At 39.5% G+C, this 23,757-nt stretch overlaps 1 protein-coding gene across 1 annotated transcript in view; it reads left to right on the top strand.

Moving 5' to 3' along the window:
* Positions 1 to 17,239: 17,239 nt before the first annotated feature.
* The window catches only part of DARS1 (aspartyl-tRNA synthetase 1), a 42,049-nt gene continuing 35,531 nt past the window's right edge, over positions 17,240 to 23,757 (top strand). Inside the window, exons 1-2 of the mRNA XM_061354335.1 lie at positions 17,240 to 17,415; positions 18,623 to 18,680. Coding sequence (XP_061210319.1) covers positions 17,347 to 17,415; positions 18,623 to 18,680 — 127 coding nt within the window. The 5' untranslated portion in view covers positions 17,240 to 17,346. The remainder of the gene's footprint in view (positions 17,416 to 18,622; positions 18,681 to 23,757) is intronic.

Below are 23,757 nucleotides of genomic sequence, written 5' to 3'. Positions count from 1 at the left end.
AACAAAATGTAGCTTTTGCTTGACATGTCTTTATTACCAGTTGACTCTATTTATCATCACAATATAATTACTGGGTGACTATATTAAATTCATTGAAAAATTCTGTTTCTTGATAGCAAATACCATAGGAAAAATATATGTAAATTATTATTTGCATTTCTGATGATATTTTGCCACTGGCATATGGTATAGTAGTTCAAATACACCATGGATTTCCAGTAAAGTAATCTCAGAATAAAACAGCATGGAATTCCTCAAATTAATCTAGATGATTTTTAAATGCTATGTAGGAATGATACCACGCCAAAACAAAGGCAAGCATAAGAGGGAGTCAATAAAGAAAAAAAATGTAGGTGTCAAATCATATTTGTGGAATCTATGGAAACCTCATCAAAGTGAACAAGAGATGTATCAAAAGCATTTTTTGTGATGTCCAAGTGAAATTGAGTAAATGTGCTTGGAAATCTATGTCTTGACAAAACTAAATAGCTCAGTGTGGTTCTGTAAAAGTTAGACTAAAAATTGACAGCACAACCTCCAAAACTCCAGCTGGCACTTCAGAGCTTAAAAGACATAACAGAATGATCAGAGGAGGTTTGTAAAAGATGGAGAATTTCAGAATTGAACACAGGCTCCCAGCTTTGAATGTTGTCTCTAGACACTGAAGAAGAAAACCACTGATGCACAAAAAATATACAGCAGTAAGTATTGCAACTAATCTATTGCAGTAACATTTGCTTCATTTTGATAGTGGATGGGATTATTGAACTGGGGCAGATCACTGAAGAATTATTTTGTATAATAAAGGTCATATGTAATAGAAAAGTTTTCAGAATACTTTCAGCTCTCTGTCACAGACCCTTCATCTTTTGATAACATTCTGTTTGTTGAGTGAAGATTTTAATGAAAATAGTATTTCAGAACTTCCTTCCTATGTCAGTATATGTCCTCACCTTAACCTTATTTTAACATTGTTTTTTCTGTGGGCGTTTATTGTATTGTAGAGTATGGCAAATCTGATAAGAAAAAGGCAAAGACTGAGCCCAGTCTTATTGTATCAGAATGGCTGAAATGATTACATATCCTGGAAAACCTGGGAATTTCTGATCCTACTTTCAGACACAGAATGGATACACAGTTTTGGTTTACAGAAAATTCTCTTGCAGTCACACACAAAGCCAAACTAAAGTTGTATTCTCTGATGAACAATCAACATGGCTCATTTCCTGGGCTTTGGGAGAAAAACTGTTTCTTGCACAATCCAGTGAACTGAGAATAACAGGAATGATATGCTTGATGGCAACAGCAACACAGAATCTAAAAAATAACCCAGAAGACTGCACTTTTGAATTAAAGTATGAATGTCATAGGGACAGCTTACAGGATGTTTGATCCCAAAAGATTAGCTTCTTTCAGTGCCCTATATGTTACAACTGTAACTGTCACAATCACCCATTACCTGGATAGTTAATTCTCTCCAGACATTCTAACTTGTTTCCAAAAAGATCATTACAGTTATTAAAAGATAACAAAACCCCATTAATTTATATTCTGGTTTCCAAAGGAAACAAAATTATTTTCTTTACCTACATTTCATTTCACTATAGCTCTTCTTCATGTCTTATGATGCAAAAAAACCCCCCAAAAAAAGTCTGTCTGGGTTTGTTACCTCATAGGACAGAATTTGTCAGATATAATGAAAATACTATTCCCAGTTCTTTGCGTATTTTTTGCAAATAAAGTTTCCTCTGCACTTGCCATAAAACATCAACCAATTACACAACTGAGAAAAGACATATGCTGCTTCCAGCTCAGTCGTTCATATAATTCCTGAAATTTAGAAGTGGTTGGCTGCTGCAGAACAGTGGCCTTCACACAAAATGACTGTAGAACAGCATATCCATATTCTTGGAGGGTACATTCAATCCCTAACATCTCATCATTCTCAAGTACAATAATAACTGTCCAATTAATTTGGATATATTAAGCACATTCATACTACTATTCCTAAACATACCTAGAGGACAACCAAAGATTGAACAATTTAGTGTGAGCAGAGCTCCTGGCAGCTTGCACCATAGAAATTGTTCACTGCAGAAAAATAATTCATATTTGTAATAGATTCATTTGTCTTTAGGAGCTTACAGCTCTCCAGAGTTCTTATAATGACCGATCATACTGACATATATTTTCTTTAACCTTTACATTTAAAAAAATAGTCCTACCATCAATAGCTTACAGTTTGAAAGAGACTCCCTTTACAGGCAATCCTTATAACATTATTCATAATATACTTTCCTGTGCTTCTGGTAACCGTCAAAAATTGACTTCATATCAGATGGAACATTGGTCTGATTTAATACAGCATTTCCTGTTTGGGTATTTACCTAATTCCAGTATTTTCTCCAGGGCTTGAGTTTTCACTAAGAAAGCATATGCAATAGCCTCCAGTGAAGCCTGTTTCAGCACTCATTTCCTGCATCTGATCTTGACTTCTGAGAGAATTAACCATTTAGCTCAGTGAGATGCTAACACTTAAAGTGGTCAAGATATCAGTTTCACAACTATTTACTTCGCATCTCTGATGATAGAATTTAGTTAGAATCATTTGTAAGCTTGTTCATAAAAGCAAGGACTCTAAATTTCCAAACTGTTAATAATGGAAATTTTTTATAAGTATTCCTGTATGTAAAATATGAATACTCCACAACTATAAATGAGGGAAAGAGACTTGGACAACAAACAATACATTTAAGCTCCTTTGGAAACAGCAAGGCTTCTTAGACTCAGCTCATTAATTTTCCCTGGGAGATATGCAATTGAAATTCAGTGAGAGTTAAACACTTGACTCCCTTAGGTTTTTTTAAATCCCAGATGAAGTGATATTTAACTAATTTCCACACTAATAGATATTAGTCATTTGGCACAATGATGCAATCTAATTGTTGGTCACTATAATAGATTCAGTCCCCACCATGGCATTTAATAGTGTCATTATAGGAGTTCCCATGTCCTGTCCTGCCAGGCTAATAGCAGCTGAGTTTACTGGCCTGAAAGCCCAGTCACCTGGAGCTGAACACAAGGGAAATAGTTGTAGCGGAGGATGTCTCTCCTTACCTGCAGTTAGGTTGTGCATGCTCATTCAGCTTTCCACAAAGCACTTTTTGCTTTTAGAAGCATGCATATTAGAAGTAATATAATCTTTGGTTGGGACCATCCTCACATGTTCTATAAAATCCGTGAAATTAAATCCCTCTCTGACATGTACGAAATAAAATTAGACATCTCTGGAGAGACCTACTCTTGAATAGCAGGAGTTTTTCTCCCCTCTCCTAGTTTGTTTTTCCTCTTTCATTCTTGGCGTCCTCGCTTTCCTGCCAGAAATTTCCAAGCTGCTGAGCTCACTCTGCCCCCTCCTCCTCCCTGTCTGCTTTCTCTCCCCGTCTCTGCCGTGCCGGGTGTCAATGGGCTCCCGCAGCCGCTCGGGTGGACAGCATTCCGTTGCCGGGCAACTCCCTGAAAAGAAGCACATGCTGCTGCTCCACAGACAGAGCGTGCCCGTCTGCTCCAGTGATGCTGTGGCCTAATTTCTACCTCTCCTGTGTTAGATACAAAAGGGAACATCTCCAGAGTAGAGGGTTAGGGAGTACTGAATTATCTGCACTTTTTTGTTGTTTATTTTTTCCCCACTCTCCTGTTCGGGTGCATCCCTTCCCACCTCAGGGCCCCCAGAAGTCATGCGTGTCTAATGCATATGTTTGGGACTGTTCACTGGGCTTTGTAAAACTTTGACAATTTTCTGTTAGCTTTTGGCTGACTTAATAGTACTTACACAGATCTGTTAAGCTTTCCTGCAGCTCTCCCATAAGGGCGGTTTTGCATGTAAATTCTCAAGGCCATTCATCTTTTCCTACCTTTCCAACTGCCTGGGTGTTTGGTTTGTGGGGTTTTTTTAAAAGCCTCTTTAGGAATGCAAACATACCCTTTCTTATTTTCCCTTCTTTCACTGTGGTTTCCTGAGAACAAAGAACAGCAAACTTCAGAAATTCCTTTGGTTTTTATACAGCCTGAAGAAAGATCACTGCTTTATCTATGGATTTAGTTTTGGAGTGCCGAATCTTCTCAAAAGGCAAGCCCATATGGATTCAGATTTTCTGGTTTGAACTCAGCTCTGCAACCACAAACCTTCACTGTCTATTACAAACAGAATCGTCATTAGGAAAAGCAACAGCAGTCAGAATCAGAAGCAAGCTTCCTTGCTTTTCTTTCTAGCTTCCTTAAATTCATTGTCTAATATTGCTATGGTGCTCTGGTTATTCTGATGATCCTCGCACTTCTGGACCAAGTCTGGAGTCCCAGTCCTCATCTACAAATCCCTAATTTGGTTAGTGTTCCTCTACTTTAAGGGCAGCCAAGAATCTTCATGCACTGATCCCTAGAGTCGGCACTACGTTACAAATTCCTGTCAGCATATCTATGTCAATACAAACTGTGAAAAACATGCAACCCCCAGCTGACACTGTACCAGTAAATGCCTGGTTCTGCTTCCTTTATGCCATCATGCCACCAGGACAGCACATTTGTCAGCTTAGCCTGTGCCTTCAGTAATGTGCTGTAATTAAACAGGCAAAATCCACAGCGGCATTGGACAAACATGGAAATCAGAGATGCCCTGTAACAGGTAAGACCAGGGCTGTGAACGCATTACATTAAAGACTTCGTAAGACACAAAGACCCATAGCTCTGTAGAAGAAAGGTCCCAGCTCAAATGTTTCAATTCTTCATAATGCCACAGTATGTAGGAGATTTTTTTGCTTATCTCCTACACAAAGGATCAGAATTGTTCAAATGTGTGGTAGCCATAGCTCTGCAACACTGAACACAAATGTGATGAAGTCTCATCCTTTTGGAGCAAAAGGATATTGGGGTCCTTGCATCTTTCATGTGTTAGGCAATCACCACATTACTTGCAAAACATTTTGAGACCTTCTGGAAAAAAGGTGCTCTATATGGGCAGAACAACAGTTAGTACTTGCACAAGTCATATATATATAACTTTCAGTATTACACAACTCCTCAAACATTCCTCCTTCCCAAACACACCCTCTGTAAGATGAAACATATGAGACTTTCCTCCCTCAAAACCACAATTTAAATAGCACTAAAAAAAGCAACAAAATGTCCTAACATTGCATTAAAAATTCACACTCCCATTTGAAGTTGGTTTAAAAGAGAAAAATAAGGCCCCATAACTGCTTCTGGCCATGGCAAAGCTAATGGAAAAAAAATAAATTAGGTGATCTGTTGCCAAACAGGTAAAGAACTGAAGAATAACTACATGAGCCAATTCACCATACAGATACCAATTTCTTCCTGTCCAAAGGCAGTCTATGTGTTTATTTGGTTTTGGATCTTGCATCAATTCAAGATGATACTATAGTTTGGCCCATAGCCAGAAAGTGGCAAGTGAAATAATGTTCCAGTACTTGCAGTGTGAAAAGACAGCTGGCTTCAAAGGGAAATGGACTAATCCTACTTCATTTCCCTTCTTCAGTATGTGTTTAAAGAGCTTTGGTGCACTGAAGGAAATCGACCAGAATTCATTAGTTCCCTTCTGATTCAGCTCATTGCTAATGGGAAGGGAAACAGGTTGGGATTGCAGGATCCTACTCAATTTCCTTTTGAAGCAGTCTTGAAGCCAATTCTGCTCTCACTTGTACACACAGATCTTCACTAATGATGCATGTATTTAAATGCCATACCTCTACAAGCTGACTAAAACATAAAGATTATGAAGGGAAGAAGAAATATTAAGTAATATATATATGTATATATTTTAAAGATACTATATTTGACTTCATACCATTGAGAATTTTTGCCTGACAGCATTGCCAAGAAACAAGCTCAGAAAATCAAGAGGGGAACTTCTTGAAAGAGACACAGGAGGAAAGAAAGGAGGAAAAAACCCAACTGACAATAGGAAAATACCACAATGAAGGAAAAGAATAATTTTGTAAATAGATCAAAAACATTTTCTGCTATTCAATGAAAAACTACAGGAAACTAAAACACTGATTACAATAGCTAAATCAAATCCTAGGGATCATTTTTATCTTATTTGGAGGTGGTTTTGGAAATGGAGATGTGAAGCTTAATAACTTGTTCTGGACCAAAAATTTTTCTTCCCATTCATAATCACATCTCTCCATTTCTCTCTCTAGAGCTCTCCCTCTGACACATTTTTATGAGCCCTTTCAAGGTTACTGGAAGCAATAGGATCTCAACAATTCTAGGCAATACCCTGTTCAGTTTGAGACCACTACTTTTGAGACAATAAGCCAGAATCAACACTCTTCCAAAGCAAACCTACAATTAACCACCTAAGCAGAAAGTTGGTTCTGACAAGCAAGCAAGCAAGTAGAACAGAAGAAAGCTATAGGATTCATGATGGGACCATGGCTTTGCTTGAATCGAATGAGCACAACATGTAAAAATCACTTTTTCATACTGTACTGAAGATAAAGAAGTATTACTACTGTAATGAACTGTCTTTTAAGCTTGAACTGTGATACTTTAAATGGTGAACAGGCTTATGATTTTGGTTTCCATACTAATTACAAATCCATAAACTTGAAGCAGTATATAGGATAGAAAAAATGTCATTACGTTGGAATCAATAAAAAGCCTGGGGCGGGGGGGGGAGGGGGGGGAAGGAAAAAGAAACAAACAAAAAAAACATGGTCAATTCCAAACCCCTTTTGTTTTAGAATGTTTTAATGTCTGAAGTTGTAGAGGTGACTGAGAAGTTCTATGGGGCATTCTTAAAATTTGATTCCTCACCAGTTAACTGCAGAAATCTAGTACAGATACAATTTATATCCTGTACTAACAGCTTCTCAGCACAAGAAAATGAAGGACAATTAGAGAGCAAGTAATGGCTCAGAGATTCTACAGAGCACTGGACCACCTACAGAGCAAGTTAAAATGAGATCATTTTCCTTTACTCTTCTACCATCAGCCTCAGTTTACAGCTTTAACTTTTATCACTAGACCAAAATTTGAAGTTATCCAGTATAATCTAGAAAAAGTTATACGACATTTAAAACTTCCAAAGGCTGACACCTTCATACAGAAGCACTGGGATAGACATAGCAGTAATAGAGATAATCTGTCCTCTTTGCATGTTCTATTTATTTTCTCACTCCAAAGACAAAGGTTGAACATCCCATCACTCTTTAGTTGTAGTGAATGGATATTGGACAGGAAGAAATCAGTCACCGCTTGTAGATAACATCACAAACAAATAAATGCATGAAACAAAGGCATTTCACAGCTCAAACGTTCAAAGTCAAACTAGTTTACTAGACATTTTTCTCATTTTTGTTGTTTAATGTTCTTCAGTTTCAAAGTGCAAGACAGTAGATCATACAAAGGCAATTTTAACCCAATCAGTTCAGCAAGTGTAACTACATTTTTTAATCCTTTCCTGTTTGCCACATTTAAGTCTCTGTTATTATTATTCATTTGCTACTCTGATTACACAAAAGGCTTTTCTTTCCTATTCCCTTTGCAAAATCTGCATTCTCCTTCTTCCTACCTGCACAGTTTTGCTCTCTTAAAGAACCTTTTCCTTTTTTTTTATGCTGTGCATAAATATGACTTAAACTTCACTTTTGTGTCATCTCAGGATTCAAATTTCCCTCCAATTTGAGATAAATTATTCTCGATAAAATTATATTCTAAATGTAACCAAGCATTTAACAGAGAAGAGAATTCTGGTTTTACTGTCAGAAACATTTCAGCTTGCAAAACATATTTCAGAAAAACTTTCCCTTGATTCTCAATGTAAAGAACCATAGGTTGCTTTTCTGAAAACGAAGATGAAGTGCAGAATGAGGAGTGTAGCTCAACAACCTAACCAACCATGGAGACAGAGTTACTATTTACAAATGGAGTTAAAGTATGCAAGGAGAATTGCGCTTTTGAAGACATAACAGGAAACTAAAACATCCTTTGATTTACATTAGAGGTGTCTCTTGGACTTCAAATGGGAGTGTGAAATACTGAGGAAGAGAGATTAAATACTGTGGCAAATGGTAGTACACAGTTACAGACGAACACCTGCCCTTACTGCCATTATTTGACAGGTACCAAATGACTACCTTTGTCTGCAAGCAAGATTTAATACACCGTGAAGACCAACAAAGGCTGCCCAATGGAGGAATGAAAGGGAAAGGAAAGTGATCAGGGAACCAGGAAATACCAAGTCCTTCCACTATGCGCTGCACATACTGCAAATGTTGTGCAGACCACCCTAGACAATAAAGGCACTAATATTGTTTGAACAACTCATCCTGCTACTGATGCACCATTACAGAAGGAGAGATAGGGATCATGGATGCCATATAATCTTACAGTCACCTTGGTAATAGGTAGTCTGGAAATACATGATGGTTATTTCAAATTAGAGACAGAGATATACCACAAGTGCTTGCCAAGCATACCTCCTAGTCCCAACACCTTTTTTAGACATCACAAACTAAGAAGAGTTAGATTTTATATGTGCAAATTTATTCTAAGACATCTAACCTTTCACTTGTCAATATTATCCCATCTCTTCGATTCTTCAAATATAGAATATCACAAGCCACAAGCAATTCAACATTCCCTCTAATACAGCCTCCTAAGCATGAGGTTCAGAATCCTGGCATTATGTAAAAAAACCCACATATTTCTTAGGTCATTGAAAAATATACTTGCTATAGTAATTGTGCCCCAACCAGGAAAAATGAGAGCACCTCTTTAACAGAAGCCCAGCAGCTGAACTCTAAGTGAAAAAAGGATGTGTCAAAACCTTCTTCTGTTCAACCTTGTATTAAGCAGTTGTCTATTTACCAGGGATTTAGAAAGACTACAGATAGAATGTGGCTTATTATTATGCATTGAAAAGTGAACTTTCTGTATGAGAATGCCCTCACCTCACTGTACCAACTTAAAATATGTGATGTGTAGCTACTGAGAAATCGGGAGAAATCAATCCACTGCAGCTATTAGAAAATGTTGTGTTTAACACTAACCGGTCCAGCTGGCTGGCTTCTTTGCTTTCTCAACAGCCTTCGTGTAGCTTCCTTGAGTTGTTTTCTAAGGTCTTCCTTTGGCTAGTCATGTTTACAGCACTAGGAAAGGAAGAAATAAAGCAACTGTAAAGCTTGTTAAGAAGTAATTCATGTGCTATTAAAGGTGATCTTCCCAATTCCAGTTCTGTTATTCTTCCTCTCTGAAGTGGACCAAATCTTTCAATTTAAAATCTGAGCACTCTTCAACAGCCAGGTCTCTGAGAAAAGCATTCAAAGCTAAGTCCTGAGACGTTCTGAACTTCTGTAAAGCCTATTGCCACATTCTAAGAAAGTGACAAAGGATGATTTCTATAGCAGGTTGAAATTCACCAATATATTAGAATACAACACAAGTCTAAACAGCCTTCATGCTGGATAAAAAACTGTTAAGTCACAGCAGTGCAGTAAGCATAGTGGTCTCCAGATGGAGAAAACCCAAGACGCACCTCTTCTCATAGTGATTTACAGTATAGACAAACATGCCTTTGAAAACTGCTGTACCATACTGCCCGGTGCATCTTCCTCAAATATTCATCAAGGAAAACACTAGTCCTTGTCTATGCAGTCTGTCTAGAGAGCATTTCCCATTGTGTTTCAAGTAAAGTCAGGCAGGTTAGATGCAAACAGAGCTCAGCTAACCTGGATGACTTTGTCTGAAATGGACAGGAGTGCATTTACAGGAGTAGTACAGTCTGAGTGTGTGGCTTCACTCTCAACTTAATTTTGTGTAAATGCAGGTTACTGCAGAAGCTAACCTTTAAGACAGTACTGTAGACAGCCAGCCTCTACTAGCTCACTGGTAGAAAAGACCATTGTCCCTGGCTTGCTGTTATGTATTCACTGGGAAAAATTTGCAGATCCTCAGATTCTTCATCCACATGATCTCTATTCTTTTTTCTTTTCTGTAGCTTGATCCTTCAAGCAGTAAAACCTTGCACCCACTTCTTGAATCTAATGCTCAGTTTTGCCAACTCTACCTCCTCAAAGAAGGCAGAAGAGGTTTTGGCCTTGTGCTAGTGTCTGTCTTCAGTCGACAACTAAAAAAAGGGCATGCCAGTCTTTATTAGCAGAATACCTACAACAAACACAAAACCAGTGAAAACCTAGATAACTGATATAGCAAATTGAAAGATGTACCTTTTAAGTGTATTTTGCAAGGTATAACATAGCATCTTTCATGTCTTATTTTCCAGTTAGGCAGGTTCAAGTCTACAGTTCATGGAATCTGGAATGTAACTACAAAAATACAAAAAACTAACAGACAGACCTTGACAGGAACATAGTTAAATCACATACAGCAGCCAAGCAAAATCAACAGGAATGCCCTCAACAATAAAAAAAACCCAAAACGAGTAATGTGTAAGGGCCTGAGAAAAAGAATCTTCATAAAAAAACCACAAACCACCCTGCTCTCCAGTATTTAGTCATTCTGAATGAAGGACAGTTAAAACAAAAAACTGTTACCATGTAGATTTGCATTTTCATTTGTAAAAAGGAGATGGGATATGCCAGGTTAATCACTCTGTTTATCCGTTTCTCTGGTTCCAGCTGTGAACCATATACACATCTCTTTAAGTCTCAAGAAAAACAGCAAACTGTAGAGAGGAGACTCCCACAGCAGGATAAAGAACTAAACTAGCAGTTGCACTCCCCACAGCCTTGAACACCATAAAGTTTATAAATGCCTACAAGTTTTGCTCAACAGACAAAAGGAGAAAGAAGTACAACAGTGAAAACTAGCTGCAGTTTGCATAACATGCAGATCATACTGGTGTCCCCAGAATGGTACTGGGCTGTTAAGTATGCATGTCATTTAATCACGCTAGTTGCTCAGAGTTGAAAATTGGCATCACATTCTTCCTGCCTCCCTCTAGAAGAAACTAATAAAACACATTTCTAGAACTCGAGACTGAATCACATCAAAACATGACATGTTGGGTTAAGCGAGGTTAAGTGAGGTATTCAGAATGAAGGCCCACATCTTACAAAGACATGATAAACTTGGTATAGTATGTAATGCCACTACCTGAAAATTAAAGAAAATTTAATTTCTAGGTATTTAGGCATGTAGAAAGTAAGTAACTTCAACCCAAAATGCTACATTTATCAATCTGTTTCTGATCAATTTTAAGACACTATTTCTTACTGACATGTGGGAGTCATCCATAAAGGACCATCAATACAGACATTTAAATTATAAATGCATGCTTTGATTGTTTCCCCAAAATGAAAATGACCATCCTCCTCCTGTCCAGGAGGAAAAATACCTATAAGCTCAGAACAAATATAAGCAAAAAAAAAAAAACCTCTCCAAATGAAATCTTAACAATGAAAATAAAATTAGAAAAAAGGAGTACAATCTTTATAACAGAATTTGCTGAATATCTTTGTTGAAATTCCCTACAAGATAGCATTTGATTTTTCTTATGATGGTGAAGGCAAAGGCTGAAGTCATACCTAATTCAGATCACACCAATCTAGTGAGATGGAACTATCAGTTTACAGGAGAGGTTTGATCCTAACGACGTTTGCGCAGAAGACCTGGTAGCAAAAAGCTTATGCTATAGAGTATGTAGGATAACCCCCATTACCTTTTGGCTAAGTACTACTGTAAGAAAATTTTATTAGTTTATCATTTTTATATGGTAGTGATGACTTTTTTTCTCAGACACAAGGAATTATGTTTTTTATCAATGGTTCATGCCAAATCCAAGTCCTTAAAAGAAATCAGCCCAAAGCAGGTGCACAGATCTGTCAGACCTTGAAATTTGTTTTGAAACCAACCACCTGTTAGTGTAATTGTGTAGCTGTTTTTCCTGGCTTATGGGATTTTAGTTCAGCTGTTGTTCTCATGCTAACGCTTATTTCCTCTAGGAATCAGTCTGTCCATTTATACTAAGCTACAAATTTCTATGTGACTATCTTCACTGTCTGATTCAAGGTATATATTCAGAATGTCTTGTGTAGCACCCTTAATTAATAACACATTTTATTTACAAAATAGTTCATAATTGCTGTAGAAAAATGTATGAAAAATAGTATTTAACATCTGCTGTGTCACATGTAATCATTTTGATGACTCATCTCTGTTTCTTGTTTATTTCAGACAGCAACAAAGAACATTTACTCTTAGAGGACAATCTCAAAGATCAGATTTACTGTTGGTGCCTGAGTCATATTCTACTGATAGCAGAGCCCTGTTCCTCTCACTGAAGTAAACTGAGTCAGGGTTCCCATTAAAACCTTCTATTTCTAAAGTTTTATAACTTCACCAGAAGTTGACTGTGGGTTAGAGGTTAGCAAAGATACCCTCAGTTCACAGGAACCTTTACATGAAAGATCTGAAAGAAAAAATCTGTCTACATATGAGATAAAAGTGTAAAAGTTATAATCAGAAGGACAATGGCTTAAGATGCATTTTGTAAATGAGAAATGGCATGTAAGAAATAACAATGAGCTTGCGCTTCAGAGGCCAGCCAGAACTGCAGTCTCTTTAATCTCCAGGTGGCTGGTTTTGGCACCCTTTGGACATAAACCACCCCAGTAAAAGAACTGGACACTTGGGTGAGAGCAATAGTTGAGCTGTTTACAGAATATCTCCCCTCAACAGTCAGTCCCCATCATCCTGCAGCTCCACACTGCCCTCCAGGGAGGCCTGTCAAAAAAGTTACAATGTTTCCCTCAGTTTACCTCTGACAGGAGATAATTCCTTGGGAGTAAACACACAAAGTGAGTAAGAAAAATACAGCTGATATAAACATGAAAATATTCATAAGATATTTCATGACATAAAACCAGTAAAAGATAAATTATAAAGATTAAATATTCCATGTGTTCTTATTCATGCAGTGATAACTGCTATCGAAATGACTTTTTCAAGCATCACATAAGGGAAACAATAAACAATTTATGGGTAACAGTTCATAAATATATGCAGCAGTGTATGTCCAATGTGCATAGATATTTCATTGTGTAAGACATGATTACTAGGTTTATGCCTGATACGAAATGTGAGTTGTTTGCAGCTATTTAAAATCATTTTGGGACACAATACACTGTTGACAAGATACATCCTATTTAAATGTATTGCCCATCCCTGACTGTAGAGCATGTGGTCCTGAGATTATCAGAAGGAACACTTCTAAAATGCACTGAAAAACTCAATTGCTATCATTGTCATAACTTAAAAAGACTACACCTTTGTATAGAGATCTGTTAAAAGAAATCCTGCTGCTTATCATAAGCACGTACCAAAGTTCCTGTTTTTTTAGAAGTTTTATTAATTGCAAATGTTGTTTACTAGAGGAAAACCGTGACTGAAGCTCTAAAACAAAGAGAATAGTTGTAACTTTAATCCTTTCAATAAGCCTTTGTTTCCCATTGACTAAAAACTTCCTAAAGGAAGTAGAGCTGCGAAAATCCAGGAAGGAATTAGATTTGGCAAATTCTGTTCCTACTTGGATTTAGATGCAAAGGCTTTGTTACTCATTGTACAAATGTTTGAGTAAAAAAAAAAAAATAAAAAAATGCATTTTTGCCAAGGTTGAGAATTATTAGTTGAAGAGCATTCCTTATCAAAGAATACACATTATGAACTTAGATAACTTAAAAAATTAAATAATATATTCATCTTTTGGCTGCTGTTTTTTGTTCAGTGGTGTTTCTTTTTTTCTCTTTTTCTTATCTAAGGGGAACTTGGAGACCAGGCTGATGATTGTACCAAAACCTAGGTAAGTAAACAAATATGGAAAGAAAAAATCAAACACAACCTTTTACTTAAATTAAGCACGGTTTGCAGCATCCAAAAAAAGAGAAATCTTCAAAGTCCCTTTCCATGACAACAAGTAATTGCACACTGGAAAGTGTACTATTGTGGCAATAAAGCTGAATTCCCTGAAGACCTTTCAGAGACACTACCAGGTTGTTTTGTATTTTTTTCCATATGGTCCTTTTCACTCTGTACCACTTCATGCTCTCCAGGTTTTCACTAGCCAAACATGAGGAGAATAGGTAAATATATTCTTACTTATTCCTTAGGCCAGAGGTCCTTTTAATTTCTTATCCTAAAATACCTTAAAGGCAACTGCCATCTCCTTCCCACCAACACTGTGTATAATTTAACCATTCATTTCTTCATCAACAGCACATTGGAAGATTGAAGAATATTTGAACCACCATTTTTTTAAAGTGCTACATAAGAATAGATAATGGATGGTGATGACTGCTTTCAACAACTCCTGGTTTCAGTGGAAGTGTTGTTTAGCATGTTGTGGCACCCAGCTTTTAAGTAAAGCCAGCACTGTAATTTAACAAATGTCAAAGGTTTGGCCTAGCTTAGCTGGGCGACTGTGTTGGAAAGGGTATGTTCTGAGTTCCAGCAGCCAACAGCAGGCAACAAAATGGTGTGGTAACATCATATTCAGTCGATATACTGCTAGCTCAAGCCATCCAGAAAAGAGGCTGACTGGGAGTGATCTTCTGCTGAAGCATAAGCAAATGCCTCTGGATTCCTAATGACACATATTTACAACGCTGCTGTGGAAATGCCCATATAATATTTGTAATACAAATAGACATATGACCAAATTTTGGAAAAGCTTCGGTTTGGGGATATTACAGGTGCTAATGCCTCAGCTTCAAGGATATACAGATATCATTATTCATGGTGACTTAAAACTTCCCCTAAGATTTTCCTGTTAATAGAGATACATGGAGTACATCTCCAAAACCACTGAAAAGTGTTTTGATTAGATTAGATTATAACAGGAGAAAGGAGAGGGAAAGGAGACACATCCCCCCCCCCCCCCCCCGCAAGATTTTTGCATTCTACTTTTGTTCACAACAACTGACAACCCCCTCCCTCCCTTTAAGATGGAAAACCCAGTTTTAATTTAAATTACAGCTTGGCTTTGCAATTCACTATATGCCTGAGGGATAAATTATTTAGCATTAGCACATGGTATGTCATGTCTTATTACTTAAGTGGAATATGGCTTCCATCCAGCTGTACCCCCGGGGCCCCCCGATTGGCTGCGGGTGATGTCATCTCCATTTGGTAATCCTCCGGGAAGGCCCAGGGGACAGAGCTAGCTGCCCCCTCCCCCAGCAGGTCCCCCAGACCCTCTGCCTCCCACCCAGGCCCAGCGCTGGCTTTGCTCATACTTACCACTCTAAGGTTCACTGCAGGTACTGCCCCAATTACACTATTTTCAATAATAGTGCAATGAAACAGAAGGAGCAGCAGATGAGCTATATCATCTGCTCACAGCATTTTGTTTTCTTAACAGAAGATTTGTAATAATCTTTGTGAGATGGATATAGGAAAACGATTTTTTTTTCTGCAGTCCCAAATTAAATGGAGACTTTTGAGAGGTTTATGTAACCAAATGTGAAATAATTCATCAGTAATCCTTTCTAAAATTAATTTATTTTTCTATTTTCAGTGTATTGTTGTTGTTCACACACACCCCCCACACCCCCCCCACACCCCCTGTTTCTCCACTGCAAGACAAAGGGATACTGGACAAATGACCTGAGCATGAACAATGGAAAATTCCTCTTCTGAAAGTTTGGCAATGGAATAATTAGCTACATTGCCCTTTAAACTGCCATATTTTGTTTTCAGTTAACACCCTCATTATATTAAAAGGGTTTTTCCTGCAGAACCACCTTCAGGTCATTTGCCCCCGAGAAGAGTCGTTATGCTACTCACAGTGGAAGGCTCCCAGCATAAAAAGAGGGGTTACTGGGTTGGTTTGTTCTGATTGAATTTCACAGCAAAGTCAGTGAAATTACAGGGCATTCTGCTGTACAGATGGTACTGTCTACTCCGTGGTGAGGCACAAGATTTACATCTGCCTGTTAGATAAGGCTCAGCAGTGGTTCTGCTCAGCCTTGTGTTCTAAGTGACAGGTAATAGAAAAGACTTAACTGTACAAAATCCACGTGTTTTGTTACTGTTACATTACCTATTAAGTATAGTCTGACACCTGACTGTCAGAGATTTGTTTCATGTGGTGAGGAGGTATGAAAACTGACTGGGATTTCCTTTCTCTGTTACTGGATCTTAGCTCTTTGCAATAGCATTTTGCATGAGAAGAATTTTGTGAGAGCTATGTGGTCTTAGGGTGAAGCACACAATTCTCTGAGACAGACGCAGAAGGGGAACTTTGCAAGGGGATTCCCACGAGATGAACCAATGCAGTACAAAGTGCAGCAAAACAACTGTAAGACAGGAAATTAAGAACCCTAATTGGTACCGCAAGAGGGATTAGTCAAATGTGAACATTCAAAACTGCTGTTTAAATCAGGACAGCTAACTCCTTCTCATCCTGCACAAAACAAACAATTTACAGTCATAGGACTCAACAGCTGCTTGCAACTTTGATTTCTGCCATTTGAATGCTGGCACCTGCAGCAAGCCCAGACCTCAATACTGTAGCATTGATTTAAGCACCCAGCTGGAGGGAAACACCTGGATTTGCACTAACGTTCATCTTCTGCCGGCTACCAGCTCTACTCTGGGTTTTAGCTAATAATAAACTCCGGAATTGGCAGGGGTACAGGAGACTAAACCGCTATCAGGCTGAGGACTGGCAAGCCAGATTTGCCAATAAAATAGAACAAAACTGCACTCTGCTTCGGCTACCAAACTATGCCGAGCACATTAGCTAGCCACCTCACAGTCCAGCAAGTTACCTCGGGCCGTAACATGCCAGACTTCGAAGCAGCGCTAGCGAGGACCGCACTGCTCAGAGCCAAGGCCCAAGGCCGGCACACCTCCGCTTTTCCCCTCAGCATTAGAGCACGGCTGGAGTCGCTGAGCCCGTCAGGGCTGCTGTACTTCCGTGGGAAAGCCCGTTTCGAGTGCCGCCCGCCTTCAAAGCAACGGGGGCGGGGCGGCAAGCAGCCCTGCCCGCCGCAGAGAGGGAGGGAGGGAGGGAGGGAGGTAAGTGACATCTCCCGGCCCTGAGGCACCTCGCGCCACGCCCACCACCGCTGCCCCAGGCGTTGGCAGCACGCAAGCAGTCTGCCGTCAGGCACTGACCCAAGACGAAGGCTCAGCTCTCGCGATAGGCAGCGCGGCGCGGGGAAGGCCCGGCGCTCTCACGCTGTTGCTTCCGCTCTCGCGAGAGTTGGGTGCGCGGAAGCGGCGTGGCGCACGGGGTTGTGTCGTGCTGTGCCGTCGTTTGCTGTACTGTGCTTGAAAGTTCGTGCCGGCTGCAGCAGGATGCCGAGTGCCGCCGGTCGCGGTCAGGGCCAGGACCGCCGCCCGGAGAGCGACGAGTCGTCGGCTGATGTGGGTCTCCGCAGGGAGGGGTCGGGCGCGGCGTCGAGGCTGTGCTCCCCGAGAGAGGGAAGGGATAGGGTCCGCCCTGGCGTAGGGCTGAGGCCGGCGCGGAGGCAGCAGACTGCAGCGTCCCCTGTGGGGTGGGGAGGCAAGGCCTTGGGGTGCCTGGCCCGGCCCCAGGGCAGAGCTGCATTTTGCTTTTGCCCCCCTGTCCGCCTTCCCCTTTTCAGGGCCCAGCCAGTTAGTGATCTACTGAAGTGTTCTGCCTCTCTCCGTCACATGGCGTTTGCAGAGTCTTGCTGGAATCTGGTCTCCGCGTGTGCGGGTGGAGGAGGCCCTGAGCGCTGAGAAGCAGCACAGACCTGTCTCTGTGTCCCCCTAAGGGACTGTGCTGCTGCTCCATAGCAGACTACTGCTGCTCCATAGCAGACTACTGCTGCATGGGCACTGGTGGCGCTTGCTGGCCTCGCAGGTGTTTCTGTCTTGCAGTTGAAGATCGCAGATCAGGGCTGGAAAAAACCTCAAGCAATCAGTTCATTTTGTTTAGATTTTGCTTGCTGTTGAAAGGCCAAAAATGCATCAGCAGTAAGGAATTCTGAGTAAAAATGGCTTCTGTAAAATTATACATGGACTGTAATTCAGCAAAAGCAGAGAAGCGAAGACTGTCCAAAATATTTAGAATTATCTTATATTCATATATTGAATAGAATAAAATAAATAAACAATGGTGCCTTTTGGTTTTGTTTTAAGTGAACGTGCTTAGTTGGAAAACAAAACTTGTGATCTTTTTGATGAGAAGGCTGCATCTCTCCCCCACCCTGTGTCTTACCTAGCAGATTTTGTTAGCAGTCAGTAGAGCTTGCTTTGCCTGTCATAATGATGTGATCTGCTGCATTTCTTAGTGCCTGGTTATGGGAAGGGAATACTTAGCAATGGACTTACTTCTGTAGGACTTGAATGCTTTTTTAGGGGGTAGGCTATATATAGGACTATTCACACTAGCTTCTGTGTAGAAAATTGTGATCTTAATGTTTGCTGTTGGAATTTTTTTTTTCTTACATGACACAATTCTGTTGCATATCTCAGAGTCTAAAGCACAACTTCTTAACTTTATTGTTATGGCTAATTGTTTTGTATTGCCTCAGTTAACTTTGTAATTTTTCTTTCATCTTTTTGTGTATGCTTCTTTGATATATGTTTCTTACCTCCATTTTAGGATTATGCAAAGGAAAGATATGGAGTGTCCTCAATGATACAATCTCAAGAGAAACCAGGTCAGTTAAAAAACAAGAAAAGCTTTTTAAAAAGGGGGGAAGAGAGACTGAAAGTTATATACTTGATATCTTCAGTATTTGTTTGAGAAATAATTTATCATACGTTTTCATTCAAATCTTGCTGGCATTTCCTTTATTTGAATGCATTTGGCACATGTGAGGCTGTCTTTGGAGTGCTATGTCCAGTTTTGGGCTCTCTGGTGCCAGGAAACTGAATGTTTTGGAACCAGTCCAGTGGAGAGCTACCAAATTGTTCAGGGGACTAGGGCACAGGATCCCTGAGGTGAGGCTGAGGGAACTGGGCTTATTCAGCCTGAATATGAGTAGGCTGGGGGGTGATCTTATTACTGTTTAAAGCTTCTTAATGGAGGGTGTAGAGAAGACAAAGTCAGACTCTTTGAAGGTGTGTGGTAACTGGGCAACAGGTGATGGGCACAGGTGGGAACACAGGAAATTCCAGTTACGTAGAAGGAAAAAAAATTACGACTGTGGTTGGATATTGAATCTGGGTCCAGAGAGGTTATAGAATCTCAGTCTTTGCTGTGCCTGGATCATGCCCTACACAGCTTGTCAGCTGTTGTGTCTGTCCATTACTGCAGGCTTGACTCTTCTTGCTTTAGATTATAGTTATTTGTAATGTGCCAAGTTAGAGATGTCATTTTTTTTCTTTGCTTGGGGTAAATTCTGCTACGGCTTGCTGCAACGATGCTCTGAGTAGGATAGCTGTCTGCTTATGTCATCTTCGTTAGTCCTGCATATGAGCACCTAACTATTCTATGATTCTATGATTATCCACACCACTATGAATTCAGGAAATCCTTATTTTCTACTGATGGGGAATTGGGGTTCAGAAAGACTTGTTAGATAGAGAACAATCTAATCCCAGGAAATATTGATCTTATTATTCAGTGCATGAAACAGGCGAGGGAAGGTAATAGATTGGCTTCTTGTAACTTCTTCATAATGAAATGTAAAAAATGAGCATCATCTGTGATTGGGTGATTTTGTTTTTCCCCTCTGAATTGTTGTTTTGGTTGACCTTCCTTAGGAAGGGAATTGCAGAATGTAGGGAAGAAGAGGAGCCACAAAAGCTATCATAGGTGGAAGCCAGCTGTGAAGGGGAACATTATGTCAAGAGTGTAACAGGACAAGAAGATCACTAGAGACTGTATTAACAGTCATTATTGAATAAAATACATACTAGCTATCAAAGAAAGCGAACTAAAGTTGAAATCACAATATAAGCCAGCCAAACTGCTGGCATCTGTGGTCTCCCTGATGCTGGGTCTTCTGCTGATCTGTGTCAACCTGCCAGTAATGACAATTTGTTTAGCCAGCCTACCAAAGTGAAAGAGTCTTGCTGGGGGTATGATGACTGCTGGAAGGGGCAGGAATACAGCCATCCATAGTTACATGTAACCACTAACAGTCCATAAATTGGTGTGCAGTTGCAACCTACAAGGTACACTATTAAGGAAAATTAGTAACTCCAAGGTGGCATCTGACTGGTTAGCCTGCATTGCTGACTGCAGGCTGAAAAATTGATGGCGTTTGGATCACCAGAGTTTCAGCAAGCTGTTTACTCTGCCACTTTGCCACTTTCATACCCTGTAGCAAACAACTATGTGAGAGACCAAAGCTGGCAGATTGAGATGATGGATCAAACCCTAGTCTCATGGAGAAAGTGTCCCTCCAGTTGTCTCACAGTCAAAAGAAACACTCAAAAATACTGTGGAGAAAAAAAGAATATGTTGAGAAGGAAAACTGGTGAAAGCTACAGGAAATGATACGAGAAGGGCAGAATGCTGTGCTCAGATCTGTTGTCCCCTTGACACTCGATCCTTAAGAAAAAAAAAAAGTCTTAGCCAGTGTGTGGGTAAGATTAAATAGGTTTTTCATTAAAATACAATAAAATTTCATTTTCATTAAAATACAACTTAAAACACTCTTGCTGTTCAGTTTTTTAGAAGATTATTATCTAGAACACCAGAATTAGGTAACAATGAACACCAAAATACTTCTAACAAAATAGTTCAGGATCAGGCTAGTCCCCTTCTTGATACTAATGCTCTCTTAGTTAAAGATTCAGTAGTTCCTGCCAGGGAGAGCTCTTATCAGAGGGCTCACGGGAGGATGAAGTCATCACTCATCATTAGTAGTGTGTATATGCTTTTCCCCAAAGTATTCTGCTTGCATTGAGTGTCTTGGAGGAACTACTGCCTGGGGCAGGAGGTTGCAGGGGAGCACAGATGTGAGTGTTCACATCTGTACTGTGTTTATTTTGTTTGTTTCTGAAGACTGGGGGTACATGTCATTTCTAAGTCAGAATAATGAATTGTGATGTGAGACATGCACCTCCACATACTGTCTGGTAACTGGAGCCAACAGACAATACTGGACAGTTGTGGGTAGGAGCTCAGTTGTACCTCTACAGCACTGTTGCTTTTAGGCTTGCTGTGGTAATTGCACTCTTCTGAGGACACTGGCAGGACATGGGAAGTTGAAAAGCTTGGAGTGTTCAGAGCAAATTATTCTCACTTTCCATGGGTAGGTTTATTGTCCTTCCATCGTACTCATAGATTCTTGTTCCTCTGCAAGCAAATTAAAACCCTTCACATGTTCACAGAGTTGTTGCATAGATGCTCCACCTTGCTCTACTGATCTCACGCACACTTGTGCCTTCATTCTTCACCCACTCCAGCCTTTCTTCTGCTGATGTTGGCTGTGGTATGTGATGTTCTCACTTCCTGTTATACGATGTCTTTAAATCCTTCCTGCGTGCTTGAGGCTATGATTGCTAGTAAAACTTCATTTGACTTGCCCTTTTTCTCCCTTCAGTTCCATTACTTCCACCTCTACCTGGAAGCTGCTTTCATCTTATACTGCTTTTGACTTTCAGGATTTTTTATTAAATGTATATTCTCTTTTTAGAATTTATCCCTGGCACTTCACAGAGATAGCAGAAATATTGATCATACTGCTCAAAACTCTGTGATGCAAGCTAAATAAACAAACTGGGGTATGGATCTGGGGGTGGAAAAGTGATTGTCTTGTATAACCCACACAGCTTTTTTTGGGTTTTAGCCTCATCTCTCATGTTTAGAAGAGGTTAGAGTTCTTAAAGTTAAGGATATTTCGATTGTTGAATAGAGGAGATTGTGCTATACATGAAGGAAATAAAAAAATAAAGTTTCCCCATAAACATAATTCAAGTTGGCAATGACGGTGAGGTAGCGTGAATGTTGAATTAGGGCTGAAAGTGTAATTTCAGACTTAGGAGTGTTTTGTTTAAAGTCTTTGTTCCCTTCATGGCAACTATAGCATGGTTTAAACATATATTTTTGCATTATTTAGTTGTCTGTGTTTATGTGGCAAGAAAATGTAAGTATAGCTTGCATTTCTGAAAGAACATGTAGGTGACAGGCTGAGGAGTATAGTTTTAATAGGACCTGAAAAGTGAGAGCAAGAAGCTCTCACTTTTTCATGGAAGAAATTTTTTTCATGGGAGAAATTAACTGAAAGGAGTTCCAGGTGAATTGATACATGGGAGTAAAGAAGGAAGATTTGAGCTACAGCATGTTGCTTGGACAATAGAAAAATGAATGGCAAACAATTGCTTACCCTAAGAAATGCAGACATTACCCTGAACTACTGGCATTTTAGAAATAAGAGGAAAAGCAGAGTAGAGTGGAAAGTGGTGAAGGAGGGAAGCAAAGTGACATAACAGTTGCTACATCTAGCTGTTTTCAGTGATGCCCAGTGGCAGGACCGGAGATAGGCACAAATAGAAACAGAGGAAGTTCTCTCTGAACTTCTGATCATGAGGGAACATCTTTTACTATGAGGGTGACCAAGCGCTGTCAAAGGTTGCCCAGGGTAATTGTGGAGTCTCCTTCCATGGAGATATTAAAAAAACATCAGAATGCAGTCTTGGACAGCTGGCTCTAGGTGGCCCTGCTTGAGCAGGGGGTTGGACCAGGTGACCTGCAGAGGCCCCTCCCAACCTCTGCCATGATGTGATTCTGCAATCTGCTTTTGGAAAAGATGGTTTTATGATCTCTCTTTTGATACTGTTTTATTACCTGTATTATGAAAGGTGAAATAGTTTTTAATAATTCATACCAGATAAAATTTTCTGTGTTAAAGGTGTCTTGTTTAGTCTTGATGAAATATGAACCATTATGTATACAAAAGACTTAAAAAATATTTATCTAATGCATATGGTTCCTGAAACACTAAGGATCTGTAAAAAAAGTAGCACCTCATTCTGTCTTTATGCTTGTGCCTGGAAAATGTTTCTAATAATATAGTTTTAAGTTGACTGAGGTAATTTTAACTGTCTGAATATCAAACTCTTAGATATACTGAAGTGCATGGTTTGTACTGGTTGTGTGTTTCCTATAGAACAGTGCTGTTAAAGTTTAAATATCAGAAGTTGCTGGCAAGTGATAACATCTTTATTCCCTTTTCTCCCTTCCGCAGTGCACGGGTACACGTGCACACACACACATTATTAATATATTTGAATCAATTTCTCATCACATTTCTCTGTGCACTTCCATTCTATTTGTGTTTTGAAGTTTGCCTGTGAAGAAGAAACTGCACTGCTCTGAGTATAAGTTAATAAACATTTTCAACCCCCTAAAATATCTAGTGCAGAATAATAGGCTTGGAGGGCAAGCTGTGACTGGTATTCAGAGATAGAGGGAAGGAGTCCAGAGCAGCAGATGGTAACCTAGGGTAAGCAAACTTTGGAAAAGATCTGGCGGGAAAAGTCTAGAGTGGAAGTGTCTTGGTAAATTTAATGTTATTTTGAAACAATGGAGAAGTCTGTGATAAAACAAGAGTCAGTTTGCTTGTGTTACAGATCATAGACTCATAGAATAATAGAATACCTCAAGTTGAAAGAGACCCATAAGGATCAATATCTCCCTTAGAAATTTTTCTTTTGTCAAATAAGCAGTGTTTTTCCCACATGCAAACTGTAAATGAGTAAGTGAAGCTGCTAGAAATATGCTGTGTATACCTTCTAAGTCATTTGTAGATACTGTAAGAAATAAGTGTTTGAGACCATGCA

This window comes from Neopsephotus bourkii, unplaced genomic scaffold (assembly GCF_033783945.1).
Source record: "Neopsephotus bourkii isolate Nb327-2 ecotype Australia unplaced genomic scaffold, CSIRO-AGI_Nbou_v1 NB_730, whole genome shotgun sequence".
NCBI classification, from domain to species: domain Eukaryota; kingdom Metazoa; phylum Chordata; class Aves; order Psittaciformes; family Psittacidae; genus Neopsephotus; species Neopsephotus bourkii.
This window is presented reverse-complemented; position numbering and strand designations above follow the sequence as displayed.